This window comes from Oncorhynchus mykiss, chromosome 30 (genome assembly GCF_057628025.1).
Source record: "Oncorhynchus mykiss isolate SJ-2025 chromosome 30, ASM5762802v1, whole genome shotgun sequence".
Taxonomy (NCBI): Eukaryota; Metazoa; Chordata; class Actinopteri; order Salmoniformes; family Salmonidae; genus Oncorhynchus; species Oncorhynchus mykiss.
In genome coordinates this window covers 32,976,895-32,993,905 of record NC_143051.1, presented here as the reverse complement: position 1 = coordinate 32,993,905, position 17,011 = coordinate 32,976,895, and the positions used below count along the sequence as shown (strand labels likewise).

The following is a 17,011-nucleotide window of genomic DNA, read 5'->3' as shown; positions in this document are numbered from 1 at the left end:
GGCCTGGACATGTACTGGCTTAAGCAGGGGGACACGTCTGGCACTGCAGGATTTGAGTCCCTGGCGGCGTAGTGTGTTACTGATGGTAGGCTTTGTTACTTTGGTCCCAGCTCTCTGCGGGTCATTCACTAGGTCTGGGAGTTACCCGAAGGAGTGGTCAAGTCCCCCTCCAACAAGTACCAAGTGTTCTTCTTTGGGACACATGAGACATAAGTAAATAATTTTTGATGCAATGAATCCTATCACATAGTCTTGCCTAATTCCAAATGAATCCCTAGCCCCTACCTTCTATACAATAGTCGCAATATGAGAGGCTTTAATAGGCTAGTCTGTATTTTCTCCGTATTACTTATACCTATCGGAGAACAAGTTGAAGCTACCACCATATCGTTCCTTACACCTATCAAATTCTCTCCAGATCTCCTTGAGTGCACTGGGTGGTTCATTTGGAATGACACATGCTCACTGTTCTTGTGATCATTTTGACCCCACGGGGTGAGATCTTGCGTGGAGCCCCAGATCGAGGGAGATTATCAGTGGTCTTGTATGTCTTCCATTTCCTAATAATTGCTCCCACAGTTGATTTCTTCAAACCAAGCTGCTTACCTATTGCAGATTCAGTCTTCCCAGCCTAGTGCAGGTCTACAATTTTGTTTCTGGTGTCCTTTGACAGCTCTTTGGTCTTGGCCATAGTGGAGTTTGGAGTGTGACTGTTTGAGGTTGTGGACAGGTGTCTTTTATACTGATAACAAGTTCAAACAGGTGCCATTAATACAGGTAACGAGTGGAGGACAGAGGAGCCTCTTAAAGAAGAAGTTACAGGTCTGTGAGAGCCAGAAATCTTGTTTGTTTGTAGGTGACCAAATATTTATTTTCCACCATAATTTGCAAATAAATTCATTAAAAATCCTACAATGTGATTTTCTGAAAAAAAACTTTTCTAATTTTATCTGTCATAGTTGAAGTGTGCCTATGATGAAAATTACAGGCCTCTCTCATCTTTTTAAGTGGGAGAACTTGCACAAATGGTGATTGACTAATACTTTTTTGCCCCACTGTATCTTCTGGACAATGCTCTGTTCAGGTTGTTCTTCTTCCTTCTGTTCCACCCCCTGGCCTGGATGGTTAGCATGTCTGTTCTTGCTAGAGAATCCAAATAGAACTCCTTATTCCAGATAAGTACTAACATAGCTGAATAGAACAACCTTAAATTGTTACTTCCTTTGGAACAGATTGCAGCCCTCGACAAGAAGCTGTTCCCTTCTTCTACTTCCTCCCCCAGAGTTGTGCCAGCTTCTTCCCGATTCCATCCTCCCCACTTAATCTTCATTTACATTTAAAAAGAAGATTGACTTAATATTGCAATTATGTGAATAGCAAACATCTAAATGGGAAGCCTTGTAAAGGACTGACGCTGGAAATTCTCTTTGAACAGCTTAATAAAGGAAAACTTACCTGGCATTTCAAACGATGTGCCTTTGCATGCATGACGGACAGAAGGGGCTTCATGTCTGGAAGAGTGGCGAGCTCTGGACAATGAAGGGCAACTTTGGTCAGGTATGGCCAACATTTGCAGATCACATCCGTACACATGAATTGTATGTACCTGCTGCCAGACAATTCCTTCGGCAAGAACAGTGGGTACACAAAGATCTCTCCACGCATCATGTTGAGGTTCCTTAGAATTATTCCGTGGCGGCAGATGGCAACATCAAGTCCCTCTTCATCAAATTTGTTGTTTGTTTTCCTTGACGACTCTTTAGCTGCTGTCCACAGGGATGCTCCACATAGCCCTTTTCCATAACCCTAGACAAGGAAGTAGAAGAGTATAGGTTGAACATTCTTTTTTTTTTGGGGGGGGGGGGGGGGGGGTGTTAATGGGACAGTGGTTAGGTTTTTAAAATCAGGCTGAGGGCGCTGAGATACCCTCTGTGTTCGCTACAATGGAGATCAGAGATTGACTGTCAAAAACAAGCACTTGTAAAGTGTGTTGCATTTCTGAACAGAGGGAGTGGTGTAACGACCCTGGACTTGGAGAGAGGATTACCATCTCTCCAAAATGATATGTTTTTATTGGAATAGTGTGTAACGAGTCTGCCTTTGAGTCAGATGGCCCGAGGCCAGTCCTATTTCACAGTTTAGAAGATACACAGGAAACGTACATGTTTAGTCTTTGTATGGGACATAGTTCAAAGTCAGACATCCTCATCCTTGCAGATAAATACACCATCAAAGAATCCTTTGTCATCAGTCCTTGAAAGGATACATGAAATACATTATATACATGACATATGAAATAGCAATCAACCTCAGTAACTGATTGTGGGACACTTAATTAACAATGTTGATAATTCATTTAATTACAAACTAAAAACATTTAAGCTAAAAATGAACTCAACTGCATTTTAAAACATTCACACTGGACAAAGAAAAGGCAAACCTTGTTTGGATTGTTTAAATGATATAGAGTATGGTGTTACTTGATCAATTATGACAAGTTTTACATACCCTTTTTTGAATCGATTCAGCTTCTTGTTCCCGTCCACTGACACTGCAAGAATGCCGGGGGAACAGGCTGGACAGTCAAAGTACTGTACATCACAGACCAGGCTGGACAGTCAAAGTACTGTACATCACAAACCAGGCTGGACAGTCAAAGTACTGTACATCACAAACCAGGCTGGGCAGTCAAAGTACTGTACATCACAGACCAGGCTGGGCAGTCAAAGTACTGTACATCACAGACCAGGCTGGGCAGTCAAAGTACTGTACATCACAGACCAGGCTGGGCAGTCAAAGTACTGTACATCACAGACCAGGCTGGGCAGTCAAAGTACTGTACATCACAGACCAGGCTGGACAGTCAAAGTACTGTACATCACAGACCAGGCTGGGCAGTCAAAGTACTGTACATCACAGACCAGGCTGGACAGTCAAAGTACTGTACATCACAGACCAGGCTGGGCAGTCAAAGTACTGTACATCACAGACCAGGCTGGGCAGTCAAAGTACTGTACATCACAGACCAGGCTGGGCAGTCAAAGTACTGTACATCACAGACCAGGCTGGGCAGTCAAAGTACTGTACATCACAGACCAGGCTGGGCAGTCAAAGTACTGTACATCACAGACCAGGCTGGACAGTCAAAGTACTGTACATCACAGACCAGGCTGGGCAGTCAAAGTACTGTACATCACAGACCAGGCTGGACAGTCAAAGTACTGTACATCACAAACCAGGCTGGGCAGTCAAAGTACTGTACATCACAGACCAGGCTGGACAGTCAAAGTACTGTACATCACAGACCAGGCTGGGCAGTCAAAGTACTGTACATCACAGACCAGGCTGGGCAGTCAAAGTACTGTACATCACAGACAAGGCTGGGCAGTCAAAGTACTGTACATCACAGACCAGGCTGGGCAGTCAAAGTACTGTACATCACAGACCAGGCTGGGCAGTCAAAGTACTGTACATCACAGACCAGGCTGGGCAGTCAAAGTACTGTACATCACAGACCAGGCTGGGCAGTCAAAGTACTGTACATCACAGACCAGGCTGGGCAGTCAAAGTACTGTACATCACAGACAAGGCTGGACAGTCAAAGTGCTGTACATCACAGACCAGGCTGGGCAGTCAAAGTACTGTAAATCACAGACCAGGCTGGACAGTCAAAGTACTGTACATCACAGACCAGGCTGGGCAGTCAAAGTACTGTACATCACAGACCAGGCTGGGCAGTCAAAGTACTGTACATCACAGACCAGGCTGGGCAGTCAAAGTACTGTACATCACAGACCAGGCTGGGCAGTCAAAGTACTGTACATCACAGACCAGGCTGGGCAGTCAAAGTACTGTACATCACAGACCAGGCTGGGCAGTCAAAGTACTGTACATCACAGACCAGGCTGGGCAGTCAAAGCACTGTACATCACAGACCAGGCTGGACAGTCAAAGTACTGTACATCACAGACCAGGCTGGGCAGTCAAAGTACTGTACATCACAGACCAGGCTGGACAGTCAAAGTACTGTACATCACAAACCAGGCTGGGCAGTAAAGTACTGTACATCACAGACCAGGCTGGACAGTCAAAGTACTGTACATCACAGACCAGGCTGGGCAGTCAAAGTACTGTACATCACAGACCAGGCTGGGCAGTCAAAGTACTGTACATCACAGACAAGGCTGGGCAGTCAAAGTACTGTACATCACAGACCAGGCTGGGCAGTCAAAGTACTGTACATCACAGACCAGGCTGGGCAGTCAAAGTACTGTACATCACAGACCAGGCTGGGCAGTCAAAGTACTGTACATCACAGACCAGGCTGGGCAGTCAAAGTACTGTACATCACAGACCAGGCTGGGCAGTCAAAGTACTGTACATCACATACCAGGCTGGGCAGTCAAAGTACTGTACATCACAGACCAGGCTGGGCAGTCAAAGTACTGTACATCACAGACCAGGCTGGGCAGTCAAAGTACTGTACATCACAGACCAGGCTGGGCAGTCAAAGTACTGTACATCACAAACCAGGCTGGGCAGTCAAAGTACTGTACATCACAGACCAGGCTGGGCAGTCAAAGTACTGTACATCACAGACCAGGCTGGGCAGTCAAATTACTGTACATCACAAACCAGGCTGGGCAGTCAAAGAACTGTACATCACAGACCAGGCTGGGCAGTCAAAGTACTGTACATCACAGATCAGGCTGGGCAGTCAAATTACTGTACATCACAAACCAGGCTGGGCAGTCAAAGAACTGTACATCACAGACCAGGCTGGGCAGTCAAAGTACTGTACATCACAGACCAGGCTGGGCAGTCAAAGCACTGTACATCACAGACCAGGCTGGGCAGTCAAAGTACTGTACATCACAGACCAGGCTGGGCAGTCAAAGTACTGTACATCACAGACCAGGCTGGGCAGTCAAAGTACTGTGCATCACAGACCTGATCAATTTCAGAGCGGCAGTACGTCCACTCAAATAAGCTTTTTTGAAAAGTCTCCCCACAGATCATTTCATTCTGGTAAGGGAAAAATACATATAGAAAATATATGAAAGAACTTACAACAATACTATAAACAAAACGTACTATAATTCACTATGGCTGACTGGATTTGAGTTAAAGCAGGGCCCGTGTATAGTGTTGACAGCAAAGCAGGTGAAAGCCAATGCAAAGTAGGATGAGTACTTATGTTGTAAAGAGCAGGATATATTGGATGCAAGAGGGGCACAGATAAGGGGCATGGTAGGACAGTGGTGCAGGAGGCTAACACACACTGTAGCAAGAGACCTGCAGTTTTAACCTAGTTGTAGTACAGGAAATACATTTTTGTTACAACACTTTGTGTAACATAACTTTAACATATTGTTAACCTGAAGTCTTACATTGGTAAAGCTGAGTATCATTTATTGTTACCCTGACAAAGAAATCAGCTCACTGCTCCATAATCCACATAAACGCCAGACGGGACATTCCTGGGGTTGACACTTTCAGTTCCTCAAAAGAGCTGAACAGATCTACCTGGCATATGGTGTCACAGTTGACAGTGGCAGGCCAGTACCCATTCTTTATCAGATCTGCCAAGTTTGCTGTCCAGGTGCTAAGACAGGTTGTGCAGGTCAGCACAGGCACTGTGACATTGTAGCGACCTTGAGGGAAAAAATGAGGTCTAAACTAATGTTGTTTTACATTGCATTGCTACATCACTGTTTGGTTCTTGTAGATATTGCACATACCATTTATTCCTACGAGGATTATATGTTTCCCGGAGCCAACATGGATGGTGCTTGTCAGTCAACCACATATCACCTCTGGTACGTCCAATGGTAAGAAACAAATCTAGGGACAATATTTATATACGACAATAAACAAGAATACATTTGAACTTTGATATAATACATTCAGCCGCAAAAAAACAAAAAAAAAAACACATGAAGTGCATATTTGCCATCACTGTGGCGAGATACGGCTGTAGTTGGAGGAAGGGGCGTGTAGAACCCCTCGATCATGGACTCTCTGTTGTGCAGGGGGAACTTTGCATGTGTAGAGACCTCACAGTCTTCACAGTAAAGTTGTTTCGGCAGACAGTCTCAGCATCGCAGAATAGCCCTTTTCACATTGAATGACTGACAGATCTTCTGAGAAGCATGCTCTGCAGCCAGCAGAGAATCTACCATCTCAGGCCTGGACTCCCTCCACCTATCCTGTGAGAGTTCCTTCCTCACACTCCAACTGTGTGATGCACCAGGCACAGCAGGATCTGCACACTCAGGGTCTACTAAGTCAGCTAGGAGGATGTTAATTTCTCGATGAACTATTGCTTTTTTGAAAACACAAAAATGGGAAAAGGATTTAATTAATATTATATAATTCATCTATTAAAACGCAGATAGGGCTGTAAGTAGGTGACAGCAAATATATCTCGGCACAATCTATGGTGTGACAAGCCAAAAACCTCAGCTTTGATTCTACAGTAAATTCAATTACAGGACAGACCAAAATATTGACTAAAGTCTAAATTGGAATATCAAACAATAGAACTTGATCCCATAGTCAAATAGAAATTCTGAACGTTCTTTATTAAAACAGCAAAAGCACACTAAGTACAAAACATTCTCTTTCCCTGACAAACTGACCAGGTGAAAATCTATGATCACTTATTGATGTCACCTGTTAAATCCACTTCAGTGTAGATGAAGGGGAGGAGACAGATTAAACAAGGATGTTTAAGCCTTGAGACATGGATTGTGTATGTGCCATTCAGAGGGTGACTGGGCAAGACAAAATATTTAAGAGTTTTTGAACAGGGTATGGTAGTAGGTGCCAGGTCCATCGGTTTGTGTCAAGAACTGCAACGCTGCTGGGTTTTTCACGATCAACAGTTTCCCGTGTATATCATGAATGGTCCCCAACCCAAAGGACATCCAGCCAACTTGACAGAACTGTGGGAAGCATGTGTCAAAATGGGCCAGCATCCCCGTGGAACGCTTTCGACACCTTGTAGAGTCCATGCCCTGATGAATTGAGGCTGTTCTCAGGGCAAAAGGGAGTGCAACTCAATATTAGGAATATTTTGTATACTCAGTGTATTTTGACTACAGAGTAAACTCTCCTCAAAGGCAAATGCTTCCAGCTTCCACAATTACAGACAGTGGTTGCAAAAGGAAATACACTGTGTAACCATTCCACTAGTGGATTTGAATGAATTCAACTAAGACTAATTCCATAATGTAGAATGGCAGATTACTTCATATTAAAGGAATTGTGCAGGAAAAAGCTCTGTCAGGATTGTGTTATTATACTCCCCAACAGAAGTATTTGGACAGTGATGCTAAAATGTTGAATTTGTCTCTACTCTCCAGCATTTTGAATTGCATTGTTGAGAAGCAACCTGCAAGTAGGCATTTTGTTGGATGGTGTTGCCATCAGTATCCTGTACATGACTAATGAAACTCGCAACTAGCCCCACCATTTGACGGTGTCATGTCTTTTGCATCATTAAACTGAAGATTAATCTTTATCAAATGACTCTGTAATTATTATTACGCGATTAAACATGTAACTGTAATTAACTAGGAAGTCGGGGCACCAAAGAAAATATTCAGATTACAAAGTTATAATTTTCCTAATATTACTTTTCAGATATTTTCATATCTGATCAATAGTCTTCTGGTTAATGAATTCTTCTTTACCTCACGTTAGTCTCATTCCAAACGTCGTAAATGGTTGGTTATCTGCACGAACCCAGTCTTCACTATGAGTCATCCATCAATTGTCTTAAATCATTTATTTACTAAGTAATTCACAGAAATGCATAAACAAACAGTAGATATGGTTACAAGAAATGATAGGGGAATGTGCCCTAGTGGGCTAAACCGGCATGGCGGTTTAGGGAAGTGGGGGTCGACTGAGATAAGACAACACACAGTTGATAATTATAACAATTGAAATCATAATCCTTTGCACATGAATGCTCACTCATTCGGGAACAATTGCAATCAATCTATATATATATATATTTATACTCAGTGTTGTCAGGGTCTCTGTTGAAAAGTTGGAGAGTTTGTCCGCCCTCTCTGTCGTGGATAGTTCAGAGTGACATTCATTCAAATCAAATCAAATTTATTTATATAGCCCTTCGTACATCAGCTGATATCTCAAAGTGCTGTACAGAAACCCAGCCTAAAACCCCAAACAGCAAGCAATGCAGTTGTAGAAGCACGGTGGCTAGGAAAAACTCCCTAGAAAGGCCAACGCTTAGGAAGAAACCTAGAGAGGAACCAGGCTGTGGCCAGTGGGTGGAGAAGTAGGGTGGCCAGTCCTCTTCTGGCTGTGCCGGGTGGAGATTATAACAGAACATGGCCAAGATGTTCAAATGGTCATAAATGACCAGCATGGTCAAATAATAATAATCACAGGCAGAACAGTTGAAACTGGAGCAGCAGCACGGCCAGGTGGACTGGGGACAGCAAGGAGTCATCATGTCAGGTAGTCCTGAGGCATGGTCCTAGGGCTCAGGTCCTCCGAGAGAGAGGAAGAAAGAAAGAGAGAATTAGAGAGAGCATACTTAAATTCACACAGGACACCGGATAGGACAGGAGAAGTACTCCAGATAACAAACTGACCCTAGCCCCCCGACACATAAACTACTGCAGCGTAAATACTGGAGGCTGAGACAGGAGACACTGTGGCCCCATCCGATGACACCCCCAGACAGTGCCAAACAGGAAGGATATAACCCCACCCACTTTGCCAAAGCACATCCCCCACACCACTAGAGGGATATCTTCAACCACCAACTTACCATCCTGAGACAAGGCCGAGTATAGCCCACAAAGATCTCCGCCACGGCACAACCCAAGGGGGGGCGCCAACCCAGACAGGAAGATCACATCAGTGACTCAACCCACTCAAGTGACACACCCATCCTAGGGACGGTATGAAAGAGCCCAAGTAAGCCAGTGACTCAGCCCCTGTAATATGGTTAGAGGCAGAGAATCCTAGTGGAAAGAGGGGAACCGGCTAGGCAGAGACAGCAAGGGCGGTTCGTTGCTCCAGAGCCTTTCCGTTCACCTTCACACTCCTGGGCCAGACTACACTCAATCATATGATCCACTGAAGAGATGAGTCTTCAATAAAGACTTAAAGGTTGAGACCGAGTTTGCGTCTCTCACATGGGTAGGCAGACCATTCCATACAAATGGAGCTCTATAGGAGAAAGCCCTGCCTCCAGCTGTTTGCTTAGAAATTCTAGGGACAATTAGGAGGCCTGCGTCTTGTGACCGTAGCGTACCTGTAGGTATGTACGGCAGGACCAAATCAGAGAGATAGGTAGGAGCAAGCCCATGTAATGCTTTGTAGGTTAGCAGTAAAACCTTGAAATCAGCCCTTGCCTTGACAGGAGGCCAGTGTAGGGAGGCTAGCACTGGAATAATATGGTCACATTTTTTGGTTCTAGTCAGGATTCTAGCAGCCGTATTTAGCACTAACTGAAGTTTATTTAGTGCTTTATCCGGGTAGCCGGAAAGTAGAGCATTGCAGTAGTGTAACCTAGAAGTGACAAAAGCATGGATAAATTTTTCTGCATCATTTTTGGACAGAAAGTTTCTGATTTTTGCAATGTTACGTAGATGGGAAAAAAGCTGTCCTTGAAACAGTCTTGATATGTTCTTCAAAAGAGAGATCAGGGTCCAGAGTAACGCAGAGGTCCTTCACAGTTTTATTTGAGACGACTGTACAACCATAAAGATTGATTGTCAGATTCAACAGAAGATCTCTTTGCTTCTTGGGACCTAGAACAAGCATCTCTGTTTTGTCCGAGTTTAAAAGTGGAACGTTTGCAGCCATCCACTTCCTTATGTCTGAAACACATGCTTCTAGCGAGGGCAATTTTGGGGCTTCACCATGTTTCATTGAAATGTACAGCTGTGTGTCATCCGCATAGCAGTGAAAGTTAACATTATGTTTTCGAATGACATCCCCAAGAGGTAAAATATATAGTGAAAACAGTGGTCCTAAAATGGAACCTTGAGGAACACCGAAATTTACAGTTGATTTGTCAGAGGACAAACCATTCACAGAGACAAACTGATATCTTTCCGACAGATAAGATCTAAACCAGGCCAGCACTTGTCCGTGTAGACCAATTTGGGTTTCCAATCTCTCCAAAAGAATGTGGTGATCGATGGTATCAAAAGCAGCACTAAGGTCTAGGAGCACGAGGACAGATGCAGAGCCTCGGGCTGATGCCATTAAAAGGTCATTTACCACCTTCACAAGTGCAGTCTCAGTGCTATGATGGGGTCTAAAACCAGACTGAAGCATTTTGTATACATTGTTTGTCTTCAGGAAGGCAGTGAGTTGCTGCGCAACAGCCTTTTCTAAAATATCAAAGACTTGTTCTTATTCTGTCGGTATCGATAGTCTAAGAGTTTAACCACGTGGGATGGTTAAAAGATTCAGCAGTCTGGTCTCAAACCTTGGCCCTCTCGTTATCGAGGTAAGCTGGTCTGCAACCTTTGTCCTCTCGTAATTGAGAGCAACATGGTCTGTTGAAAAATTCTCAAAGTGGGGGTTTTATTCAGGAGAGCAGAAAAAGCTTTCTCATGACGCCAGGTCATGTGCCCCTGGGGGCGTGCCAAGGACTAAGTGAAACTATTTAGGGAATTGGAGTTCCCTTCATTAAAACAGTCCAAAATCACATTACACAATTTTACAAAAAGTATCATCCTCACTCATTCATCTTATACAACAATTAGATGTAAACCTCATATCTGAGGCTATTATATAAACAGCGTTATGGTAATGTGGCCGTATTGTCTCCCATGAGTTTCACAAAATTGTACCAAACGGACCAGTTCGTAGCTGGATTCTTCACCGATCTTTTATACCTTCTCTGGAACATAAATGTTGTACGGACCTCAAGTTCTGTGAGGTGGAAGAAATTACTTTGTTCTCTTCTATGAAAACTCTACTCTCTCTCTATACTGTGGCCATGACGAGATAATCTCCTCCAGGAATTTCCAACCTCTCTCTGATCACAGCAGCCTGGGTGTAGGAGACAGGGAGAGGGGGATGGGGCTTGCTGTAACCAAAGAGGGCAACTTCATGACAACGGTGTCATAAGTATTTAGACACATTTTATGTATGTATTAAAGCTTGTGAATCTACAAACTTGTTGGATACATTTACAGCTTGTTTTGGTTGTGTTTCAGATTATATTGTGCCCAATAGGAACTGAATGGTGAATAATTTGTGTAATTTTGTAGTCACTTTTATTGTAAGGAAGAATAGAAGATCATTGTGTGCAAGGAATATGGGACCAAATACTACACTTTTGACAACTTTAAACCACTAAGTGATATGTGTCCAAATACTTGACATCCTCAAGGGGGGGCACTAGACATACAAAGTGCTTTCATTTCTAAACGGTAAATCATAAAATAAAATACAAGGTGACATTCTGTACTGTAACCTCATATCAAACATTTGATCTCAAATTCAAAATTCTGGAGACTAGAGCCACATTTAAAAATATTGCATCACTGTCAAAATAAAGATGTAGTGCCGTATAGGTCAGTAACACCAAGATGACCCCAATTTTGAAAGTGAAACAATTTAAACATACCTATTTCTTCATCAATGTTTAAAACTGGAGTGGATTCCAATCCACTGGTCCATGTCTCTAAAATAAAATCTGCAAAAAAAGATTAGACTTAAAGTTAAAGAAGTTGATAAAGCAATTTTTGGACTTCTATTAATGATATATACCCATTGATTCTAGAAGATTATAACTTATTAATGCCTCATGAGTTTAATTCAACTGTCGTACCCCATCAGAACCCAAACTATAAGCTTGTTTTAGTCAATGTTTGCAGACAAAATAAATGTAAAAAAAAACACTGTATAGCCTTAAAACATGGTTAAAATGTTATAAAAAAGAATAACATTGATGGTAAGTTATTGCATCCATAGCTCTGTCTATAAATTGAAAGTGGTTACATTTCGCCAACCTCATCACTCAGCTTTTAACCAAAACAGGGGAGGGGAGTGTGCTTTGTTATTGTTTCAACTACCGATTACAGCTTTAATAAAAATACAATAAATGAATTACAAACCACTGAATATCAAGGAATCTTATAGATTAATATATTAAATCGCTCATCAATACCTGATTCTTCCTCCTCAGTGACCGGCCCAATTTTTTTTGCACTAGTCTGGCTCTTGATGTACTGGCCCTTGGAGCTGAAAAAAATTGTGATAAAAAGGTTTTTAATTCAAAAGATTTGCTGGAGTTCTGACTCTCCTTTCGTTAAATATGCATGGCTTGCTTGTGCATATATGGAGCACAAGCAAGAATTTTATTTTCACATAAGGTGAAGTGATTTGTCAGCTGAGGAAAGGCACCTGCAGTAGACCCAAGCTCTGGCTCATTCACACAGCTAACATGTGTAGAAGTTCACAGGGATGCTAACAAGTGCACCCTTGTGCCTCATGCTCAATATCATTGATGCCCGTGTTCAGTTCACATCACGGAGTCTACGTTTAAATTCACATTTGTGCCATGTGGGGTCTACTTTAACCAAGAAAAAGCAATGATAAATCATAACGCTGTGGTGCTGGGGTTGTGTTGGGAATATTTGTGCACGTATGGGAGCTATAGGGGTTACATTACCCGTTCTGGGTTGAGCTCCTCAGCCAGCCTTTTTGCCTCGTTAATGGCCTCGTCCAGTTGGGTTTGTGGGTCCTTCTCTTGGTTGAGCTCCTCAGCAAGCTGGTCTGCCTTTTTAATAGCCTCATCCAGTTGGTCTTGGGTGTCCTCGGAGGCCATACCATCTCAAAAGAAACATAAAGAGACAACTACCAATCTAAACACATTGCTTCACATAGTAACCTCCCGTCTATGAGAAAAGCTACATGTCAATGATAGCGTATGTTTTACTATGTCCTGCACGTAACTAGTCTTCATCCTCCTCCACACGCAGACTGACTGATCTACAAATCCCTTCGCATAACAAATACATTTTTTTCTTTTGGAAAAGTTTTATTGACACAATTCCTTTAAAAACAGCTCATACATTTTTTACCTCATTTATACACATAAAAGCAGCAAAAAAACATAAAACACAGCATTTGAAAGTTACATTTAAATTTGTTAAAAAGTACATGTTGTTAAAACCAATGAAAACAACCATGAATAAAAGTACTTTCCTTGTAAAAACATCAAATCTGTAAAAGCCATTTAAAATGTGTACTAATGATCTAACAAAGGTAAAACATTTTTAAGTCATGAAAAACATGTTAAAAAGCCACTTTGTTAAAAGGCTGTCTTCGGTCCCTTGTACAGGAGCGGGGTGAGTCTTTATCAAGCTCACCTCATCCTGCTCTTCTGAATAGATCATCGTCCCGTCCTTCGGGGCCCAGAGGAGATCCCTCACCGCAGCGCTGTCAGGCCGTGGCCGCCGGGACCTAGGGTGTTGTGGGGGACCCTTCTCCTGGGGTCGAGGCCCCCTTCCTTCCGTACCACCCCAGGGCTTCCGTGGCTACCATGGCCACTGCCTGGGGGGTGGTCTCTACGTTTTTCGCTACCAGCAGGTTACGGGAGGACCACAGTGCTTCCTTCAGGCACGTGAGGGTGGGCCAGAGCTTGGTGAAGGCCTTCGATGGAATGGGCCTTCGGCCCACCCCATACAGCACGAGCTGAGGTGTTAGGTCCTCCCCTGCTGGCAGACACGAGGTGATCAGGGGGCCTGCTTCCTTCCACAGGTCCCTGGCGGCTCTGCACTCCCAGAGCATGTGCCTCACCGACTCTTCTTGGCCGCAGCCTGGTCGGGGGCACGCGGATGTCCTCGCCATGCCCCGTGAGTGCATAACGGCCCTGACCGGGAGGATCTCGTGGGCGACCATCCAGGACAGGTCCTGATGCCGATTCAGGAGAGCAGGATGGGCCACGTTGCGCCAAACCGTTGTGGGCTCACCTATAGCGAGCCTGCGCACTGGACACACTGGTTCCCGATTGTTAAGACCGTGACTTTCTTTTTCCAGTCTTAAAATTATTACTTGCAGATCAGTCAGTCACCATTTACCAACAATGCATTATTAGTCTGTCACTTTCTTTTTCATGTGGTTCTATGACATGTGTGCACACATTCTATGTTGTGTATGCAACTTTCTTTATTCCTCTTAGTTATGTAACCTTCCTTACTGGTTTAACACGTTTTTTAAACCAAACACTTTAACACACAAAACAAATGTGTATGCATGCTGTATTTCTGACAACAAGCGACGAACTGGCGACCTATCTGTTCACGGTCGTCATCTGGTGGAGGCAAAAAATCTTCAAACAAATGTCACATGACCGGATGAGGTAACCATTCCTGTTCTTCTTGTAACGTTCCGGTAAGCTAGAATTTTTCCGGTGTTTTGCTGCTCGTCCCTGGTCGACGCAGGTATTGCACTTGATTTATTGTTCTCATTACCGTAGGTGCAGCCAAGTGGAAATACAAAAGTTTCTAGCTATTTCGCACTGACGGTCATTTTAACACAAAGATTCTAGTGAAAAGGTGTTTACACTCAGAGCCATGTATTTACACTCAGCCAGCTCATAGTACAACCTAACCCATTCACTTCCGTCATCATGAAGTGCTTTGAGAGACTAGTCCAGGACCATATCACCTCCACCCTACCTGACACCCTAGACCCACTCCAATTTGCTTACCGCCCAAATAGGTCCACAGACGATGCAATCTCAACCACACTGCACACTGCCCTAACCCATCTGGACAAGAGGAATACCTATGTGAGAATGCTGTTCATTGACTACAGCTCGGCATTCAACACCATAGTACCCTCCAAGCTCGTCATCAAGCTCGAGACCCTGGGTCTCGACCCCGCCCTGTGCAACTGGGTACTGGACTTCCTGACGGGCCGCCCCCAGGTGGTGAGGGTAGGCAACAACATCTCCTCCCCGCTGATCCTCAACACTGGGGCCCCACAAGGGTGCGTTCTGAGCCCTCTCCTGTACTCCCTGTTCACCCACGACTGCGTGGCCACGCACACCTCCAACTCAATCATCAAGTTTGCGGACGACACAACAGTGGTAGGCTTGATTACCAACAACGACGAGACGGCCTACAGGGAGGAGGTGAGGGCCCTCGGAGTGTGGTGTCAGGAAAATAACCTCACACTCAACGTCAACAAAACTCTAAGGAGATGATTGTGGACTTCAGGAAACAGCAGAGGGAACACCCCCCTATCCACATCGATGGAACAGTAGTGGAGAGGGTAGCAAGTTTTAAGTTCCTCGGCTTACACATCACAGACAAACTGAATTGGTCCACTCACACAGACAGCATTGTGAAGAAGGCGCAGCAGCGCCTCTTCAACCTCAGGAGGCTGAAGAAATTCGGCTTGTCACCAAAAGCACTCACAAACTTCTACAGATGCACAATCGAGAGCATCCTGGCGGGCTGTATCACCGCCTGGTACGGCAACTGCTCCGCCCTCAACCGTAAGGCTCTCCAGAGGGTAGTGAGGTCTGCACAACGCATCACCGGGGGCAAACTACCTGCCCTCCAGGACACCTACACCGCCCGATGTCACAGGAAGGCCATAAAGATCATCAAGGACATTAACCACCCGAGCCACTGCCTGTTCACCCCGCTATCATCCAGAAGGCGAGGTCAGTACAGGTGCATCAAAGCTGGGACCGAGAGACTGAAAAACAGCTTCTATCTCAAGGCTATCAGACTGTTAAACAGCCACCACTAACATTGAGTGGCTGCTGCCAACACACTGACACTGACTCAACTCCAGCCACTTTAATAATGGGAATTGATGGGAAATGTAAATATATCACTAGCCACTTTAAACAATGCTACCTTATATAATGTTACTTACCCTACATTATTCATCTCATATGCATACGTATATACTGTACTCTATATCATCGACTGTATCCTTATGTAATACATGTATCACTAGCCACTTTAACTATGCCACTTTGTTTACATACTCATCTCATATGTATATACTGTACTCGATACAATCTACTGTATCTGCCTATGCTGCTCTGTACCATCACTCATTCATATATCCTTATGTACATATTCTTTATCCCCTCACACTGTGTACAAGACAGTAGTTTTGGAATTGTTAGTTAGATTACTTGTTGGTTATTACTGCATTGTCTGAACTAGAAGCACAAGCATTTCGCTACACTCGCATTAACATCTGCTAACCATGTGTATGTGACAAATAAAATTTGATTTAACCCAAATGTATAGGCCCGTTGGAACATAAATGGACTGTTTGAAAATGTGGAAAAAATAAAAAATAAAAATGGCGGTTGTGCTTTGTCTGCCTCTGTTTGTTGAATTTTCACGGTCTGTTGGCCAAAACAATCACATATATTTGGAGTAATTTGAGGGACAAATAGGTCATCATTCTGTAGCTGGAAGACTTCAGGTGAGTGTGGTGGTGTGTTCCTTGACAGGTAACCTCTTTTCTGGATAGTTGATCATAACCTCTTTTCTGGATAGTTGATCATAACCTCTTTTCTGGATAGTTGATCATAACCTCTTTTCTGGATAGTTGATCATAACCTCTTTTCTGGATAGTTGATCATAACCTCTTTTCTGGATAGTTGATCATAACCTCTTTTCTGGATAGTTGATCATAACCTCTTTTCTGGATAGTTGATCATAACCTCTTTTCTGGATAGTTGATCATAACCTCTTTTCTGGATAGTTGATCATAACCTCTTTTCTGGATAGTTGATCATAACCTCTTTTCTGGATAGTTGATCATAACCTCTTTTCTGGATAGTTGATCTTCTGTTTCTTTGATTTATTTTCCATTTTCCTTTTTTCTCACAGGGAAAGTTGTGAGATTGTCAAGTTGTCAGTTCACCACTTACTTTTGTTTTGAGGTATCTTTTTGTTTCTCAAGATACTCCTGGTATCTTATAGGATCTTGTTTATATATGTCCTTGACCTCTCCTTGGTTG

General features: G+C 43.6%; 1 protein-coding gene across 1 annotated transcript; it reads right to left on the bottom strand.

Moving 5' to 3' along the window:
- Positions 1-985: 985 nt before the first annotated feature.
- On the bottom strand, positions 986-12,835 carry LOC149970271 (uncharacterized). The gene is made up of 3 exons (XM_090228349.1): positions 12,680-12,835; positions 1,456-1,806; positions 986-1,324 (listed from the first exon to the last, which is right to left on the bottom strand). Exons 1-3 carry the CDS (start codon positions 12,833-12,835, stop codon positions 1,037-1,039), a joined length of 795 nt encoding a protein of 264 aa, XP_090084475.1. The 3' UTR covers positions 986-1,036.
- Positions 12,836-17,011: the final 4,176 nt, after the last annotated feature.